General features: G+C 37.8%; 1 protein-coding gene across 1 annotated transcript in view; it reads left to right on the forward strand.

Annotated features, from left to right (window-relative positions):
• Vps13b (vacuolar protein sorting 13 homolog B) overlaps positions 1-17787 on the forward strand; it is an 881657-nt gene that overhangs the window by 829987 nt on the left and 33883 nt on the right. Inside the window, 4 exon segments of the mRNA XM_023699943.1 lie at positions 2315-2461; positions 5492-5775; positions 7180-7307; positions 7501-7700. Coding sequence (XP_023555711.1) covers positions 2315-2461; positions 5492-5775; positions 7180-7307; positions 7501-7700 — 759 coding nt within the window.

Below are 17787 nucleotides of genomic sequence, written 5' to 3' on the forward strand. Positions count from 1 at the left end.
TTAAGTGGCTGCTTCCACAAAGCTGTCAGCCTCAGGTTGCTGGAGTTCGAACCTCACAACTCTCCCGCTGGCCAAAAGTGCCCTGAAGGCATTCGAGGAACAAAAAAAAAAAAAAGGGAAGTGATCATGTTTTTAGAAACTTGCTTACAAAGAAAACATGCTGAATCCATTGTTTAATGCAAATGGTGTGCATGTTTCAGTATAAATCTAAAGCTTATGAAAACCATTTAACTGAATAATACAGTAATGAGCACTTGAATGTACAATATCAGCATGCCATGTGGAAGACTCATGCTATTCTTGCAATACCTTCATTATTTTAACTTTACTAAATGAGAAAAGAAGGAATGCTTTAGCAGAGTTGTATAATTCAGATGACCTTTCCCTGTGAAAAAGTTAGAACTGTTTGATATGCACCTTTGAAGAACCTTTCGAGAAAGTTAGGATCATTTGTTCACTTTAAAAAAAAAAAAAAAAAAAGCTTTTCTTATTCTTAAGCAATAAGTTGGTCTTTTTTCAGAATTCAGACTGGTATCCATTTCCTCAGAGTTGTCTGGGCAACACATGTTGATGCTTTACTGGCCAGAGAACTGTAACACGGGTGTGAATGGCAAAGAACTGTAAGCATGAGTCACTCAGAGTTGCATAGTTGTAAGTTGAGAACTACCATCAAAAGCTGGGAAAAAATGTTGCAGTATACAGTTAGGCGCCCATTACCTCTAGCTCCTCACAAAGTGGTCACAGTAAGTGCTGAATGGATGTTTATGAATAAATGAATGAGCTATTGGAAAATATATTGATGTCCCATTATTCTTTATTAGTAGCTCTCATACTTTTTATTCTCAACTTATTTGATGCTCTTAAAAACTATGGAAATGGGGCTGGGGAGATGGCTCAGTGGAATAAGCGCTTCCCTGGCAAGCGCAAGGACCTGAGTTCAATCCCCGGTTCCGCAAAAAAATAAAAAAAATTAAAATTAAAATTAAAAAAAACCTTTTTTAAAACAAAACAAAAAAAAACTATGGAAAAACACAGAGACCTTTTGTTTCTATGAGTAATATCACTTTTATCAGATAAGAAAAATTAAAAACAGATTAGAAATATTTAAAACATTCTATCGGCTATCAGAGAGATCACATCATATGTCATAACTTCTGCGGAAAAAAAAAAACTCTACACTTATGAAGAAATTAGAGTGAAAAGATGAACAGCACTTGAGTATTTTTATAAAAACAGCTTTCAGGACAGGCATGTTGACACACACCTATAATGCCAGCACTTGGAAGGCTTGAGCAGGAAGATTGTCACCAGTTCAAGACCAGCCCAGGTTGCATAGTGAGGGCAAAGCTAGCCTGAGCTACACAGCAACACCCTGTCTCAAAAAAATAAAAAATTTTCAACTGAGGACCCCTTGCTCAGATATTTTCCATGAATCTTCCAACTGCTCTTTGAGAACTGCTGCTCTGAGATTGCCACCTATTACATGGGTGCCTTGTTAGTGAGGTCACATCTGTGAGCATTGGTTCTTCATGTAGTGTGGGAAGGCAGTGAGATGATGAGTGAAAGGGGAAGAAACAGCACCCCAGAGTCACCACAGGGTTCCAGCTCCACCTCAGGCAGGTTGCCTCACCTCTTTGCTCTTCACTCTAAAATAGGGAAAATAGTAACTACCTTACGTAGTAACTTTAAGAAGAACTGTGAGCATGAGTCACTCAGAGTTGCATAGTTGTAAGTTGAGAACTACCATCAAAAGCTGGGAAAAAATGTTGCAGTATAGAGTGCCTGTAAGTTAAAATGTACAAAGAATTTAAAGCTGATGGGAAAAGCATAATATAATAGTATATGAGTCCATTATTATTGTTTTCATCATCATCATCATTAACAAAGTGCTCAGCTCTCCTGACCCATAGCAGGCATTCTGTGAGATCACTGCTATGATGAGCATGAGGAGGAGGGATACTGGGTCGAAGGCTGCTGGGTAAGATGCGTGCTATTACTTTACATATAAGTGCTTTATAAATAAATACTCTGTGAGGTAACTTAGGAGATAACCTAAAAACAAGTCTTGTTAGTCACTACACAATAGCAACAAGAGTAACTGACTGGCGAAAGTACCCTGTTAGAGAATAAATACTGTTCCCTGACATTGTTCAGGCTTTTTTGAGACTGAAAGGGAATGCTGTTAAGTACCCTGAAGAAATATAAAATTACTGCTGTCCTGGGCAACCAATAGATAAAAGGCCATATTAAGAATAGTCATGTGGTCTGCATGGGCCTTAAGGTAAAAATTGTTCTCTCCTCAATTATCTTTCAGCTGTGTCAGTTCTGCATTTCTTCGATGGTACAGCAAGGCATACAGATTATTCAGATTGAAGATAAGACTACAATAATCAATAATACACCGTATCACATATTTTACAAACCACAATTATCTGTCTCCAATCTGCATTCTGGAAAGGAGGTAAGAAATCTATGCATGATTATTTGTCTACATTTGATAAATTAACAAATAGGATAAATTTTTTTAAAAACTAGGGCAAACAAAATGTTAACCCTAAATACAGATAAAAAGAAGTTCCCTTATTTTGCTGTAAAGCTATAGATGGAAGGGCCAGTGCTTCCATAGTACTCAGTGAGCAGAAATCCTACAAAGTCGCAGATCCTAACACACTGCTAGGTTAGTTGTGCCTGTGGCCCAGGTGCTCAGAGGCTCCGGTACAGTCTGCTAGCAGCATCACTAAACCTTCACCAGCAGAGTAGTGGTCCTGAGGACTAGCTCCCATCCTGAATGAAAAAGAACATCTGCCTCACAGCTGCAGTGCTGGAAGAGCCATGCTGGCTGAGGATGAGGGCCTGAACTGAGCCCAGTGCTGGGGACAGTGAGCTTGAGTCTCTGAAGGAAGTAAGTTTGATGACATAGCAGCTCATTTCTATTAACATAGTGGCAGAATAAGCAAAAATAAATCCGAGACTGATGAGAAGGATTTTTTTTTTTATTCAGTTCTTAGTGTAATTAAAATGAACAATTATGTTGTAAGACAGTAAGGAAACTTTTCAAAATGTTAGAATGTGCTAAGGTTTGTTAACTGATTTATGCTTCTGAAATTTCTATAGCATTATCTTTACTTGTGTCTGCACTTATTTTCACACTTTCAGCTCCCAAAATTATATTAGAATAATTAAATAGGATAAAATCTTTATACTTTCTAGTTTATAATATGTTGTGATATTTACAAAAATATCAGAATTCCATCCTGGTTCCCCAAAGTAGTAATAAAAATAAATAGGTGGCTAGCAATATCCAGTTGATTGCCCACATGGAAAATAAGAGGTCAACAATATGCACATTGTAAGTAGGATTTTGACAAGCTACAGAAGTATCACCCAGAACTCCTCTGATTTGCCTCAGCTTCCTGGAAAGTAGGGAAGTCTGGCTGTTTTCTGCCAGAAAAATAGTCCTTTTGTTTTAAACACTGCCTTCTTTAAACAGATATGGGTTTTCTTTTTTCTTTTCTTTTCTTTTTTGAAAGAGAGAGACCTGACAGGTTTTTTTTATGCTTTTAAAATTTTTTTTATTTTTAATTTATTATTAACTTTATTGAAAAATCGGTAAGAATTATGTAGCAAATCAAAACTTGTAGACAAATATTGAAATGTGAATGATATAAGATGAAGACAGAGTGAATTTTAGAGAAATATTCTGAAATGAATACATAACAAGAGATTAATAATAGATTACACATTGTAAAAAAAATTTTTACAAACTTAAATGAATATAACAATAAAAATTATCTAAAATAAAAATGAAGAAAGCATTTACAGATCAGTCATGTAATAGTTCACTCTGTGCCAAAATCAAGAAACTTATATTCTTATCATTAGAATTCTCAAAGCAGAAGGGGGATAAGCAATAAATATTTAAAGATTTAAAATTTCTGAATTTAGTCAAAATTATAGTACCACATTTCCAAGAAAAATGAACCTCTTACATAAGAAATATGAATAAAATCATACCAAGATACACAAAAATGAAGTTTTCTGAAACTAATTGTAAAGACAAAAGTCATTAAAGCATATACATAAAAAAAATAATAGCTGTAGTAGAACAAAATTAAATGGCATCTTATTCCACATTAGAAAAAAAAGCAAATGGGTAAGAAACTAAACTTATTTATTCAAAAGACTGAAAAAAAGAAAAAGATCTGTCCTCATTGAATTTTATACTTAGCAAACATACCTTTGAAAACTAAAAAGGGCTGGCCAAATAGCGCAGGGGCTTCAGTCCCAGGCCTGCCGTGCCAGCCCCGCCCCAGCGACATGCTGGGGCCGTGATTGAGACTGGGTGTGTTGGTGCGTGCCTGTAATCCCAGCTCTTGGGAGGCTGCAAACAGGCGAATCACTGCAAGTCTGATCTAGTAGTGAGATCCTGAACACCCTATAGATCCTTCCTAAAAATCCAAAAAGAAAACTAAAAGTAAAATATTTTCCAGTTATATAAACTCGAAATATTCTAATACTTCCAGATGTAGCATATAGAAAAAAACAAAGACCATACTCCAGAAGGCAAGAGAAGCTGCTGTGTGAGACCGAACAATTTTTTGCCTCTGTGGAAACTGGTACATTGAAGAAACCCCAAACCCAGAAACAGGAAGCCTCGCTTTTGGATGGGCTTTGCCACTTCCTGGTTTTGTGATGTTGTGTCACTGGAAAATAGATTTCTCAGCTGTAAAAGAGAAGATGCAAATAAATTATCCCTTAAGGTTCTTCTTAAGTCTAAAATTCAGAGTCAGAGCCAGGCATGGTAGTACAAGCCTGTAATCCCGGCACTGGGGAGACTGAGACAGGAATATTGCTGAGTTCCAGGCCAGGGTGGACTACATAGGCCCTGAAGTCAGGGCCAGCCTGGACTTCCTAGCGAATTCAAAGCAGTTCTGAAATGGTGAAACCCTGTCTCAAAAACAGAGTAAAATTCAGAGAGTCTATAATGCCAAAAACTATAGAATTCCATCTGAGGGTTGGGATCAGAGTTTGCTTCTCCCTCAGGATGAGCCTTAAACACAATTGGCCTTCTGAGTTTCTAGTTTCCTGTTCCAAATCTCATTCAGGTCCCTCCTGCCAAAGTCCACCAGTGTGCCACACCTTTCAAGGCAGCCAGATCTATCCAAAAGAACACTTCCCTCTGCACATACTATTTCCACCCTTGGGACATCAGGATTTTAGCAGTACCTGGAAGACAATGAAAACTTCGCCCCACCTTTCTAGTCACCCACCCCAGTTCCATCACATTTCATGATGCCTAAAAAAGCAGACCACTGCTTTAATGGTCTCATTAGAGTTGGTCTGTGGAAACAGGACTGCTAATATTCCTGCATCTTCAAGTAGACCGTGTTCCAAGACTTCATGTCCTTTAAATACATAACTTCCTTTAAATAGATAACTTCAGTGCATTGATGTAGTAAATGTGCTCTCTTTTCATTATCTTGTTTTTCAGGATTTTCATGTTCCAGACAGTTCTACTTTCAGCATTTGCCCAGGGAAAGAGCAGTCTGCTGTGAAATCCAGCTCCCTTCCTTGCTGGGACTTAATGCCTGACATCGGGCCATCTGTGTTGGATGCATCACTGCTTCAGAAGCAGATCTTGCTGGCATTTTCTCCTGCTGCAGGTGCTGACAGCTCACAGTGCTGGAGCCTACCAGCTATAGTGAGACAAGAGTTTCCCAGACAGAGCGTGGCAGTGCCCTTTGGGAACTTTAGGGAAAATGGATTCTGCACCAGGTATTTTATCTATATGTAAATGCCCTTGTCTGCTCATCAGTGTCCCCGTTCATGGAGATACTCGGACAGACAGAAGAATAGTTATAGGATTCCCCGTGTGCTATTCTAGATTGAACTTTTTTACCTTTAATGACTTTCAGGCATTATATTGTTTTATCAGATGTGACTGCATATGTGTTGTCCCATTGTGCTGCTAATGAGATTTTTTTAACCTACATGGCACATACTAGGGGAAGATGCTGCTGCTACCAGAGTATGGCAGCAATACAGTAAGTTCCCAACTTATGAACATGTGAGTTGGGAACTTTCATGGAAATGAACAGGCCTTGAATTCTGGCCATTTGTAGATGTGAACAAATCATGAAGGAGCTCACATGTCTGCTGGACACTGTGACAGTTGTGCAGCTGTGTACTTCCTGCACACTGTGATAGTGTGCAGTAGTGCAGTGCACAGTGAGAGCCCAGGATGTGTGGAAGCAGGAGAAAGCACCTGGGATGGTGTGGAGGGGACTTCTAGGAAGCCAAAACAATATACATTGTATATTTGTATCAAAGGTGTCTAAGACTCGCTTTGGCAGATTTATGAACAAATCCAACTTAATGTTCTCCTAGAGCAGAACTCATTCATTAGTCAGGGACTTACTATATATCATAATTTTTTAAAAATCACCTTTTAATTCTTAATCTCTGCAAAATAATGAGACAAAAGCTAGCATATGAGAATATCAAGCTGGAAACACTTATTCTTTGCCAGTACTTTACTTCAAAATGAAATGTTTTGAAAAAAAAAAATTTGAAAAGATAACTTAGACACAAGCCACAAAAGATTGTTCTGTGATCACTCCCACACGTAAGTTGTCCCACTTACTGATTACCAATTATTCAAATAATAACCACAGAATCAAGCCAGAGAAATGTAGTGGTTTATTCAAACTGGACCTCTATTTTGTGGTCACTTTGTATGCAGTACATCCTTTCTGCATATATCAAAAATAACTTGTTTATGGTACATGTAACAAGTACAAAAGAAAACATATTGTGACCTAATGAAAGGCACCTTATTGCCATGATCGTGAATTTTTTAGCCTTTAGAAGTTTAGTACACAGAGAGTTCAAGGCCAGTCAGAGCTACACAAAAAGACTGTCTCAAGGGGCGGAGCGTGACACAGACAAGGACAGGGAGACAGACAGACACAGAGAGAGAGAAACAGAAAAAATCTGCAATTTATATATGATAAGTAATAAAAGAGGGCATGGCTTTCTTCTCTGGAAAATATCTCCCTTGAGTTACAAAAAAGAAGACATTTTAGAATTCAGAACACTGCAAATCTGGGTAAACATGAACCAAGAGAGAAAGCATGCATTTTGTCTGAACCATTTCTGTTTGGTTTTATTGTGATCTAGGGCTCTAGCACTGACGTATCAAGAGTACTTGGGAGTGACTTACTTAACACTCTCAGAAGACCCCAGTCCTCGACTAATTGTGCACAACAGATGTCCAGTGGCAGTGCTTGTAAAGGAAAATATTAAAGGTATGTGTTGTAGCACTGAATTTAAATAACAGCTTTTATTGTTTCTTGAGATTTTTATTTAGTAGATACCTGTGATCCAGAATGCTTAAATAAAAGTATTTCTAAATATTCTTGAGAAATTTATTTCCCACATTATATTTAATATATCTAAGTCCTCTTTAAGGCCTAAGTATGCATAAACTTTTCTTTTCAGAAATTCCAAAATTTGAGGTTTATTGCAGAAAAATTCCTTCTGAGAGCTCAGTTCATCATGAGCTGTATCATCAGATTTCCAGTTACCCAGACTGCAAGACCAAAGACTTACTTCCTAGTCTCTTTTTGCGAGTGGACCTGCTGGATGCAGTAACCACTGAGTGGAGTGATGCCATCGACATCAACAGTCAGGGAACACAGGTTAGTGAGCCAGTGTGTTTCTGCCCAGGCCCACAGGAAAGTGCCTGTTGCCAAGGCCTTGGTGGGTCATTTTAAACATAGTTTTCTAGATGCTGAACTTATCTCTGTGAGGGCACTTGTCCATTTTTTACATCTGCATCAGGCTGTGAATTCTTAAAAATAATTATATATCTCTGAAATACACTATAAACCGATTAACAGGAGGGGATCTTGGTTAAATCAAGCCATCTTGGATCAAATACAGGTAACAGTGAAATAAAATTGTCTGGTTTTAAAAGGCAGTTCAGCTGTCTAGATTTTAGGTGATTATAATACTGACCCTATATTAATTCCTTCTTTTAAAAGTTTACCAATTTTAAAAACATATGTTTGTATTGGTAATCCATAAAACCCTACAAACATACTAAGTAGATAAAATGTCCTGATTTATTTCTGCCCTACTCTGAATATCAGTGGTATTAATTTTGATGAAAATGGCATATGAACCTGAAATTTCTTTCTTCTGTACTTAGAGTCTACCATTTGTAAGTACACAATTTGGGAGGCACTAAAGACATTTATAATTTGTAAACCATCACCACTATTTCTGAAACCTTTCCTGTTCTGAATCAAAACTCTGTACCTGTTCAGCAATAACTCTGTTTTCTCCCTTTCACAAAACCCTAGTAATCTTGAATCTGCTTTATGTGTCTATGAATTTGCCTACCGTGTGTACCTAAGGTAAAGGAAATCACAAAGTGTTTGTCCTTTTCTATCTGCTTTATTTCCATTATCATTATCATGAGGGCTCCTTTGTGTTGTAGCATGTATCAGCACTTCATCCTTTTTTATGGTGGAATAATAATGCGCTGCTCTTTTCTTTTTTTTTTTTTTTTTTTTTTTTTAAGAACCAGGGATTGAACTCAGGCCCTTGCACTTGCCAGGGAAGCGCTTATTCCACTGAGCCATCTCCCCGGCCCTTGCTCTTTTCTTTAGAGTTTTTTCACATAGAGTTTTTAGGTTCATTTAATCTTCACAACAAGGTTATGAAGTGGGTTCCATTACAGTGGCTATAAGGTACATATTATACTCATAAATATATTTTAGTAATAGTTATTACTTAATAATCACTCTGTGCCAGGCATTATGCTAAACACTTTGACTCTTACCTAAGTTTTGCAACAGCTGTGCACGTTAGGGATTGTTATACAAGTGGAAAACGAAACTTCCAAAAGTAGCACATCCTCATTCCCATGCATTAAAAGAGAAAAGAGGTGGGCCTGGGCTTCTGTCCAGATCTCCTGGCTCTGAAGCTCAGAGCTGAAGCACAATGCTACATGCACTATTCTTGGAATTTCTTGATTCCTCTGTTTCCTAACCCCTGGGGGCATTTTTCTTTCTTTCTTTCTTTCTTTCTTTCTTTCTTTCTTTCTTTCTTTGAGTATTTTAATAGTTTTTCAGATAATAGTATGTATTTTCTTTTGAAAATACCTAACATTGATATTCATGGTTTCTTAAATCTTGATATGGAATCTACAACCACATTTACAGTTTTCATACTATGTTATACAAAAATGTATTTTGAATAGACATTTCACCCCTCCAAGGTTTGCTAGCACTGTGTTTTTAAAAAATATTAGTCTCTTAAGTTATGCAAGTTTTGACACACTTCCAAATTTTGACACGTTGTATTATATAATACAGACTGCATCTTGTACTATGAATAACTACTATGAAGACAACAATAGGCAATGTATTAATTATTGAAACTGTCCTATTAGTTTTTAAACTGTCTCATTGCTATCTTTCTCAATGAAATTAATAAAAATAAATAAATAAATAAAATTTAAATTTTAGAAAAATTGTACCCACCACTGTGCGCTTGACAGCTTTATCACTGACTTTCAAGATTTGGTTAAAGCCCCTTTACCATCTTTTCCCTTTCACTCTGGATCCCTGTGTGCTTATGTAACATTGGTAGCCTTTAATTGGACTTAACTATTTTAAAGCCTCATGTTGGCTACATATATGCCTTATTCATCCTCAGCATGTAGCAGATATCTGTCAATATGGTAAAATATTATAAATATCACCTGCATAAATGATGGACTGGATGACTGAATTGAATGAGAAGTTAAGGTTACAGAGATGGTAGAAGGAGGTCACATGTCCCTGGTGTACCGTGAGTAAATTCCAGCATGCAAGTGTGAAGCAGCAGAAGACACAAGGGAGTCAAGCAGTAGGAGACCTGTGTGAACTGACAGGAAAGCCCCTGGAAGGAGAGTGGTTACAGGATGGAAACCCCCAGAGAGAGGCCAAGCAAGACTATGATTAGGAAGAATTCAGAGTAAACAGAAGTGAGGTAACAGAAGAGAAAGTGAGAATTGTTCTCTCAAGGAGCGGGCCACATGAAAATGGGATTAGTGGGGAGGAAACTCATACACCCCATGGGAGAGGAGCCAGGCAAGGAGAATGGAAAATGTGAGTGAGGAAGGGCCCAGAGAGGTGAACGCAAGGCCAAAGCAGTAATTGAACTTGACAAAGGGCCATGTGTGCTTCTCCAGCAGGGCAAAGCAGCAAGGATGGGCACAGGCATAGATGGGGATGTGTGGAGGGGTACGGCTGGGAGATGAAGTGCATTGGTTGTGGATTCCTTGAGTTCATGAAATGTGGAATGAGTGACCTGCTGAGAGAGTGGGACAGAGGGAAGGGACTGGGGAGAGCAGTAGCTGTGGGAGCAGATAAAGGATCTGGCAAGGGATACGAAAGTATGGCTGGGGTGGGGGAGATAGCTTGGTAGTGTAAATACCTGCCTGCTAGTGCAAGGTCCCAAGTTTGATCCCTGGTACTGCATTCTATGCCAGCCCCAGGTTCCCGGCCCCAAAACTAGGCATGGTGGCACATGCCTATAATACAGAGCTGTGAAGGCTGAGAGAGGAAGATCACTATGAGTCTGAATTATATAGTGAGACCCTGTATCAAAAGAATGAAAATAAAAAATTTTAAAATTTTTTTTTAAAAAATGGCTGAGCATCTTGGAAGGCATGGGCAGCTGGACATGTACATCTGTGCTCTCTGCCTAGGGTAGGCTTTCCATCAGCAGTCCTTTGTTGACCACTTTGCAGACTCGGGAGATGTTCTTGATCTTGTTAATTTACAAAATAAATATAAATATGCAGGAGGCTTCTTGGGGTTCCTGAACTCTGCGTTAGTTTGAAGGGTTCTGAAGTCTTTTTTATGACCACACGATAGGCATACACCTGCTGAGCTATACTTGGGGAGACTGCCGTTCACTCTTGAGTCTTCTCAGACTTTTGTAGTCAGGGCTACTTCAAAGTTCAGGGAAGGTGCTCTTTTTAGCACCTTTATCGTCCATGGTTAGAGGACATAAGAAAGGCTAAAGTTCCCCTTAATCTTTTAGGAGCTGTGCACCATATGTCCTGCAGAGTGGGATGTAGTCCTCCTCAGGAGGAAGATAGGCTCAGGCCCTCACTGAGAGCCTTGCAGCAACATCGTAGGCATATAAATCACAGGAAGATCAGGGAGCTGTGTCCCTGATGAAAAGCCATTCTCTGTGGGAGGAGGTTTATGTCCCGGATTCTGCCTTTATCCCCGGGTCCTTAGGACACAGGATGCTTGTTTCAAAGTTGACCTAAAGGAGCAGAATTAAAACACTGTAAAATCTTCATTATGCTGCAAGGAAGAGAACTCCTGTAACTTTTGACAGTCCTACATGTGTCCTGGGCTGTTTTGTAACTAGAATAGTCTCATATTGAATAATTGTGAAATTTGGTGAGAGACTGCAGAAAAGTTTTATAACCTCACAGAGAAATATCCTTTGAACCAATTGGACCTCATAGCATGCCATAAAATTCTGATTATACAGTGCAGGCTAATGTTCTGGGGTTGTGCTTCTGACTCACACCTGGTCAGAAGACAGCTCATGGTTATTCAGCCAGAGGCCTGAAAATGACACCTGGCACTCATTTCCATGATTTGACAGTGGGTGGTAACTTAGCACTGAGGGACAGGAATCTTTAGGTTCTCAATAAATACGGCTTAAAAAAACAAGTTCATGCTGATACTCTAAGTCTTACTTTTGATCCCATTGCAAAATAGTTTAAAAATCCTGTCAAGTTTTTGATATAAACTTTATTTTTTACGTTAAGCAATATGGGAAGAGGATGTATAGCATACCCCTCTTAAGCAATATAAACATTAAAATTCAATGCTAAAAATAAAGTCCCTTCAGATAAGTATGAAAAAGAAATAAAAAAACAAAGTATAAAGAGCACATGAAAGTTACTACTTAACTAACAAAAGCATTGCAAGGTTTGCTTCATTCTTTAAATTATCAAATACTGAGTTTTTAATGTGTGCCAAACGTTAAACAATTCTTGAACTACATAAAATGCACCAAATAAAAACAGAATACAGCCCTTGCCCCTGCAAACTTTATATATAGATGAGATATATATAGATGAGATAGATAATAAGCAATTATGTGAAAACTTGTGTTGTTCCAAATTCTAACAGGAGCTAGGAGGGAGGAAGGGAGATATTCCATAGGAGGACACAGCAGATGGTTTGAGGGGTCAGGGAATGTGTCTCTGGGTAAGGCCTTATCACCCAGTCCTCTGTTGAGGACTATCCCTTCAAGAATGCATTAGACATAAGTTAGACAGAAGGCAGGGAGACTGTTTAAGGCATAAAAAGCAACATGCCTGAAGCTTCATGACTCCAAGTGAGAATGTGGTCTTTTTAAGGAACTAGATGCCTTCAAGGCTGTGGTGCCAGAAGAAGAGAGGAGAAACCTATGAGCACATAGAGTCTATAGCACCTATGTGGCAAGACTCTGTGGTCCTCTCAAGAGCCTGTGAAATCATTGAATTGTTTGTAAAAAGTAAATTAGAGCTATATTGAAATAGGAAAACAGAATGCTGTTTGAACCAAAAAATAAGAAAGAACTAAAATTATCCCCATATACAACTCCCTTCTAAAACAGTCTAGTAAATTCTTGATCTCTGACCTTAGCAGAAGTGTTAGTGGGGGGATATGTGGGAGAGGAGGGATGGAGAGTGACAGTTAGTGTTTACACAGAACTGTAATAATTATAAAGTGCCTTCACTGTCTCCAGTCTCTTACTCATTTGTTCAAAAAAAATTTATTGAGGATGTATTAAGTACCAAATACTTTGTCCTAAATAAGATGCCTTTCCTACTTTCATGGACAAGAGTAACAGTAAAGTATAGTAAGTCCCAAGATTTAAAGATTTGCTTTTGTTTGTTTTGCTTTGCTTTGCTTGTATGTTTTGTTTTGTTTTTGAGACATGCCCGCTACATAGTTCACAGGCTGCCCTTGCACTTACCATGTAGCCCAAGCTGATCTCAAACTCACTGTAGTCATTCTGCATCAGCCTCCCAAGTGCTACAATTATATGTGTGTTGTACCAGACCTTGCCCCAAGATAGAGACTTTGATCACCACAATGATTCTAAGATTAACAGGGCAATAATTTGCATGATGAGAGGTGTGAGGTTTAAAAAGTAATCAGCTGCATACCTTACAGCTAAGCAGATTAGGATGGCATTTCAGTCTTCTCATATATCACCTAGTCCTATTTTTCTTACACCAAGCTGGGGTCATTTATTGTCCTCTAAAGGCCTGTTGTGGCTACATGTACTGCTCCCTAAAAGGTCATAGAAGCACAGGTTTAAAAAAAGGTTTTTTAATTTCCTCTTCCATGACTTCTCCTCTCAGAAGGCCCCAGTGTCATATTTGTGGCTTATTGCAGTCATAACTATACAAAACTTCCTAATCTAATTGTAAACTCCCCTGGTGCCATCCATTTGTGGATCTTTATTTTGCCTTGTAGGGCAGCACACATTATTGAGTCCCCTTCAGTAGGGCCACTTTCTGATTGCAGCTTCCACATTGTCTTGTTAGTGTTCCCTTATTCAGGCCAAACATTTCTAGGTCCTTGAATCACTGTTTTATTGAATATGACTTACAGACCCATCACCACAGTTACCCTTGTCTGAGCATACCAGTACGTTATACTCCCTTTTAAAAATCTGACAGCTGAACTACACACAGTATTCCAAATGTGGTCTAACCACCTATTACCTCCCTATGGTTCTGTTAGTAAAGTAGAAGACTAAATTATTGTTTAATAACATATTCAGAACATTTGTTATTATTAAACTTGTGGTCAACCACATCTCCCAAATCTTTTATCATATGACTTGCTATACAGTTGACTTTTTGAACCCACTGACTGGATTTTAAATTTATTCCCCCAAAATCAAGTCTTACTGCTACTGGCCAAGTCCACTATTACTTTTTAAAACATTGTGATGTTGTCATCTAAAATATTAATATCTGTAGTAGTTTTAAGTCATTTATAGAATGTGGTATATGCATTTATTCTATATATTCATCCAAGTAATTAACAAAGATGTTGAACAGGACAAGTCCACAGCCTGCATAAAGTGGGAAATCTCTGTGTCTGGGTTCAGTCATCCAGGAACAAGCCAAACTCTATTGTCATGTGGCCCACTGTTCTTAAATTTTAAAATGCATGTAAAGCCACATTTCAACTAAATTGTATAAGATATTTCTTGTCTGTAAGACTATCATGAGATATTTTGCTAAATGTTTTGATGAACCAGGAGGCAAATATGTGCTTGGTTCTTCGGTGCACATAGCATGAAGGTAACGGCAAGAACTGATACTTAAAGAACCAGGTAGTAATTTTCAGAGCTATCTTGAGCCTTCATGCAGGAATTTTCACATAGAAAAAAAGATGTCAATATAAGTGAATTATCAGAAAACATTTAGTACTGGTACTTTTGGCTTCTTGCTTACTTGGCTTACTTTCCCCACCCCCACACCAGGCCCAGAACAATTAGCAGCAAGTCAGCACCCCCTTCTGAATGTCTGTCAAGTGCCCAAGTCTAGAGTCTTCCACATGTTTACAGTTTGCTCTGGTTGAGTTACAACTGTTTCCAAATATACTCAGGAGTAAGGATTTCTCTTAATTATTCTTCAAAAAGTATACAGAGGTAAGAATTACATCCAGAATATCTACTCTTCTTTCATCCCTATCCAACATTTTCTGTTTTATCATCTTAAAAAATTATCTCCTTTCTTATCTTCTCTGGAGATCTAGTTCATCTCGTAGCTTTAGCTACTGTCTATCATCTAATCATTCCCAGATCTCTCTCTCTGTGCCGCTTGTATTCCTCCTCAGCTCCAGTTCCCAGCTACCCACCAAGCTTCTCATCCTGAGGGACCTACAAGCACTTCATTTCCCGGACACCAAACTGACTTTTGCTAGAAACCCTGCTTTATTTAATATTATCATTTTTCTCAGTGCAAAAGCCTTAAATAATATTAATACAAATTTGTATTGAATGCTTATTTTTATCTCGAGAATTCTAAAGATACTATTATTAGTCCCTACATTATAGCTTTTAAAATTAGACACTACCTGAAGCTCAAAAGAAGTGATCTTGTGCTGCATTAGCAGGATTCAGACTCGGGACCGTCTAGTTTATTAGCCTGGCTCCTCCTTCCTGCCGTCCCCATGCCTTCCTTTTCTCTCTTTCCCCACACATCTAGGAAATGACCAGGTTCTGTTAGAGATACCCTAGGAATGTCTCTGGAATCTGTCCCTTCTCACTCACTAGAGTCTGTTTCAGGTCTTTGAGTCCTTCTGATCTCTTTAAGGGCCTCACCGTCTCAGCCTTGGCACCCTCAAGTCATTGTCCATAACTACTACCAATCTGTTTATTAGAACATAAAGTCCAACCCAGAGAAGTCTCTGCAGTCAATACACCAGACAGACCATGGTTGAGACCAGGCTATATCTCATCCCTGTCTTCCCTCTGCCAGAAAAGGATCAGCACACACAGAAATCTCTTCTTCCCTCCAAAGACATAAGTCTAAAATTCTTGTATCTCCTGATTTTCCTACTTCAAATGCTCTTTTACAAACTATGTACACAGAGATATATTTAGTAAAGTTTAAACTTCTCAAATAGGGGATGACATGTTTTATGAAAACTTAAGTTTTACCTAAAAGTCAACTGAACAAGTAAAATACCTAATTAACATGTCTTCAGATTATTTTAAATGCATCAGTTATCATCACAAAATAAATAGTATACTGTATTTAACTTAAAGATTCAGAAGTAGGAGAGAAAATATCTCATCCTATTAGAAAATAGAATTCTTCTGAGGGGAAAAGGTTATTTTTAGGAAAACACTTGAATGAACAATTTGAGCTGTAAACAGGGTAGGCTGGGAGTAAGAAAAAAAAGATGAATAAACTCTCCAACTAAGAAAGAAAATGAATGTTTGAGGTAGAATAAACATGATTTGGGTAGAAGAAAAATTGAAATAGCAAAGGAGGAAAACACGGCAAGATGTATCATAATAGGGATTGCAGCCCACTTGAAGAAAAGATCAGTGAAAATCAGAGGAACGGCCACCTTATTTTATTTTTTATTCTTTTATTAATTTTATTGAGAAACAAATAGCAATGAGACAGTTTTAAAACCGATTGGTAGGACAGTTTCAGTAATCACCTTATATATTTTAATAACAGGGATAAATATTATTTAACTTGGCTAGAGTGCTGCAGTGCTTTATAATTCCCTCTACAGTATCCCCAGATCTTCACATACAGCTTACTAAAAGAAAAGTGACAAAGGTTAAATGGACAGAACCTTGCCAGCTTAAGACCAGTCCCAGGCCCCACATCCAGAAGCCAAGATCAGCCCCATTAACATCACAAATCCTACTGCTAAGTTGGCAGGATTATACTGAATATATCTGGGATCCAACTTGGAAACTATCACAGAGCTCTAGACACCAGAGGACTTTTATTATTTTTCTTGTTTGATTGATTATTTTTTCTTTTTCTTTGGGAGTTTTTAATTATTTGCTTGTTTGTTTTTCACTATTTAGGTTTCTGTTGGTTTTTTCTATTTACCTCTTTATTTCCTCAATCATCTCTTTATAATATTTTCATGTCAATGAACACTGGCTCTTCTCTTTCTGGTTTGCTTCAATATTTTTTTACTTTCTCCTATGTTCTCCAGTTGTCCAAAATTTGAGTGATTATCCTTTGCCTTCCAACCTTACTTATACTATATTTCTTCTCATTCATCTCTGTTTTGTCCCAAAGTCCCCCCTGCCACCAGCTGGCTACAGGGTAAATTATTGCATACAAGTTTCAGGTATATATTGGGTTCTGTTATATAACTGTAGAACTTACTTCTATGGTTAAAGATGTTGAGTTAGTAGTTACCACAGTTTGTTGGTAGCTAGGCTGTTCTTGATGCCATTGTTATTGCTAACTGTATTAGTTTATCCAGGACATTATACCTGTTATAATTTGTTTTTTGCCTTTGTATGACAGCACCATCATTCATTACCAAAGAACTGAGTGCTGAGCCAAATAGAGAGCAACTTCTTATCCTTAATAAGTTAGGAAGGTAGGCTCTTGGGACAGACACAAAGACCAAGAACGACCTACAGCTACAAGACATCTCTAAGGCTTCCTAGGGAAACCTCAATGCTACTGATAATAACTGTCTACCATAAGAAATCTATAAGCATCAACATAGAAAACAGCATAAAATAATACAAAGTGATACAGTGCAGAAGCAAAATACAACCCCAGTCCTCCAGTCCACCCAGGACAAGTCCAGAGCACAATGAGATTGAAAAAATCAGAAGTCACACAATGGAACTTTCTGAAACCATGGCAACAGAAGTGAAAAAAACAAATGTATGAGACTGTAGAAAAAAATAATCTCTCTAGTAAAAAAAGAAATGATAATCAAAATGAAAGGTATTAGAGTAAAGACAGATTAAAAATTAGGAAAGCTTAGGAAAATCATGAATACCCAACATAGTAAAGAAATGAAATCCATGAAATGCAAAAAGAATCTAAAAGATTAAAAACAACATTGAAAGTAAACACAAAGCAAGGATAGAATATCAAATCTGAAAGACAACATTGTGACTATCGACTACAAAAAGAAAGATACTTTAAAAATAGCAAGGGACCATGATAAATCAATCTAACAGCTATAAGAT

The sequence above is a fragment of the Octodon degus genome, unplaced genomic scaffold (assembly GCF_000260255.1).
Source record: "Octodon degus isolate 3935 unplaced genomic scaffold, OctDeg1.0 scaffold00118, whole genome shotgun sequence".
In the NCBI taxonomy this organism is placed as follows: domain Eukaryota; kingdom Metazoa; phylum Chordata; class Mammalia; order Rodentia; family Octodontidae; genus Octodon; species Octodon degus.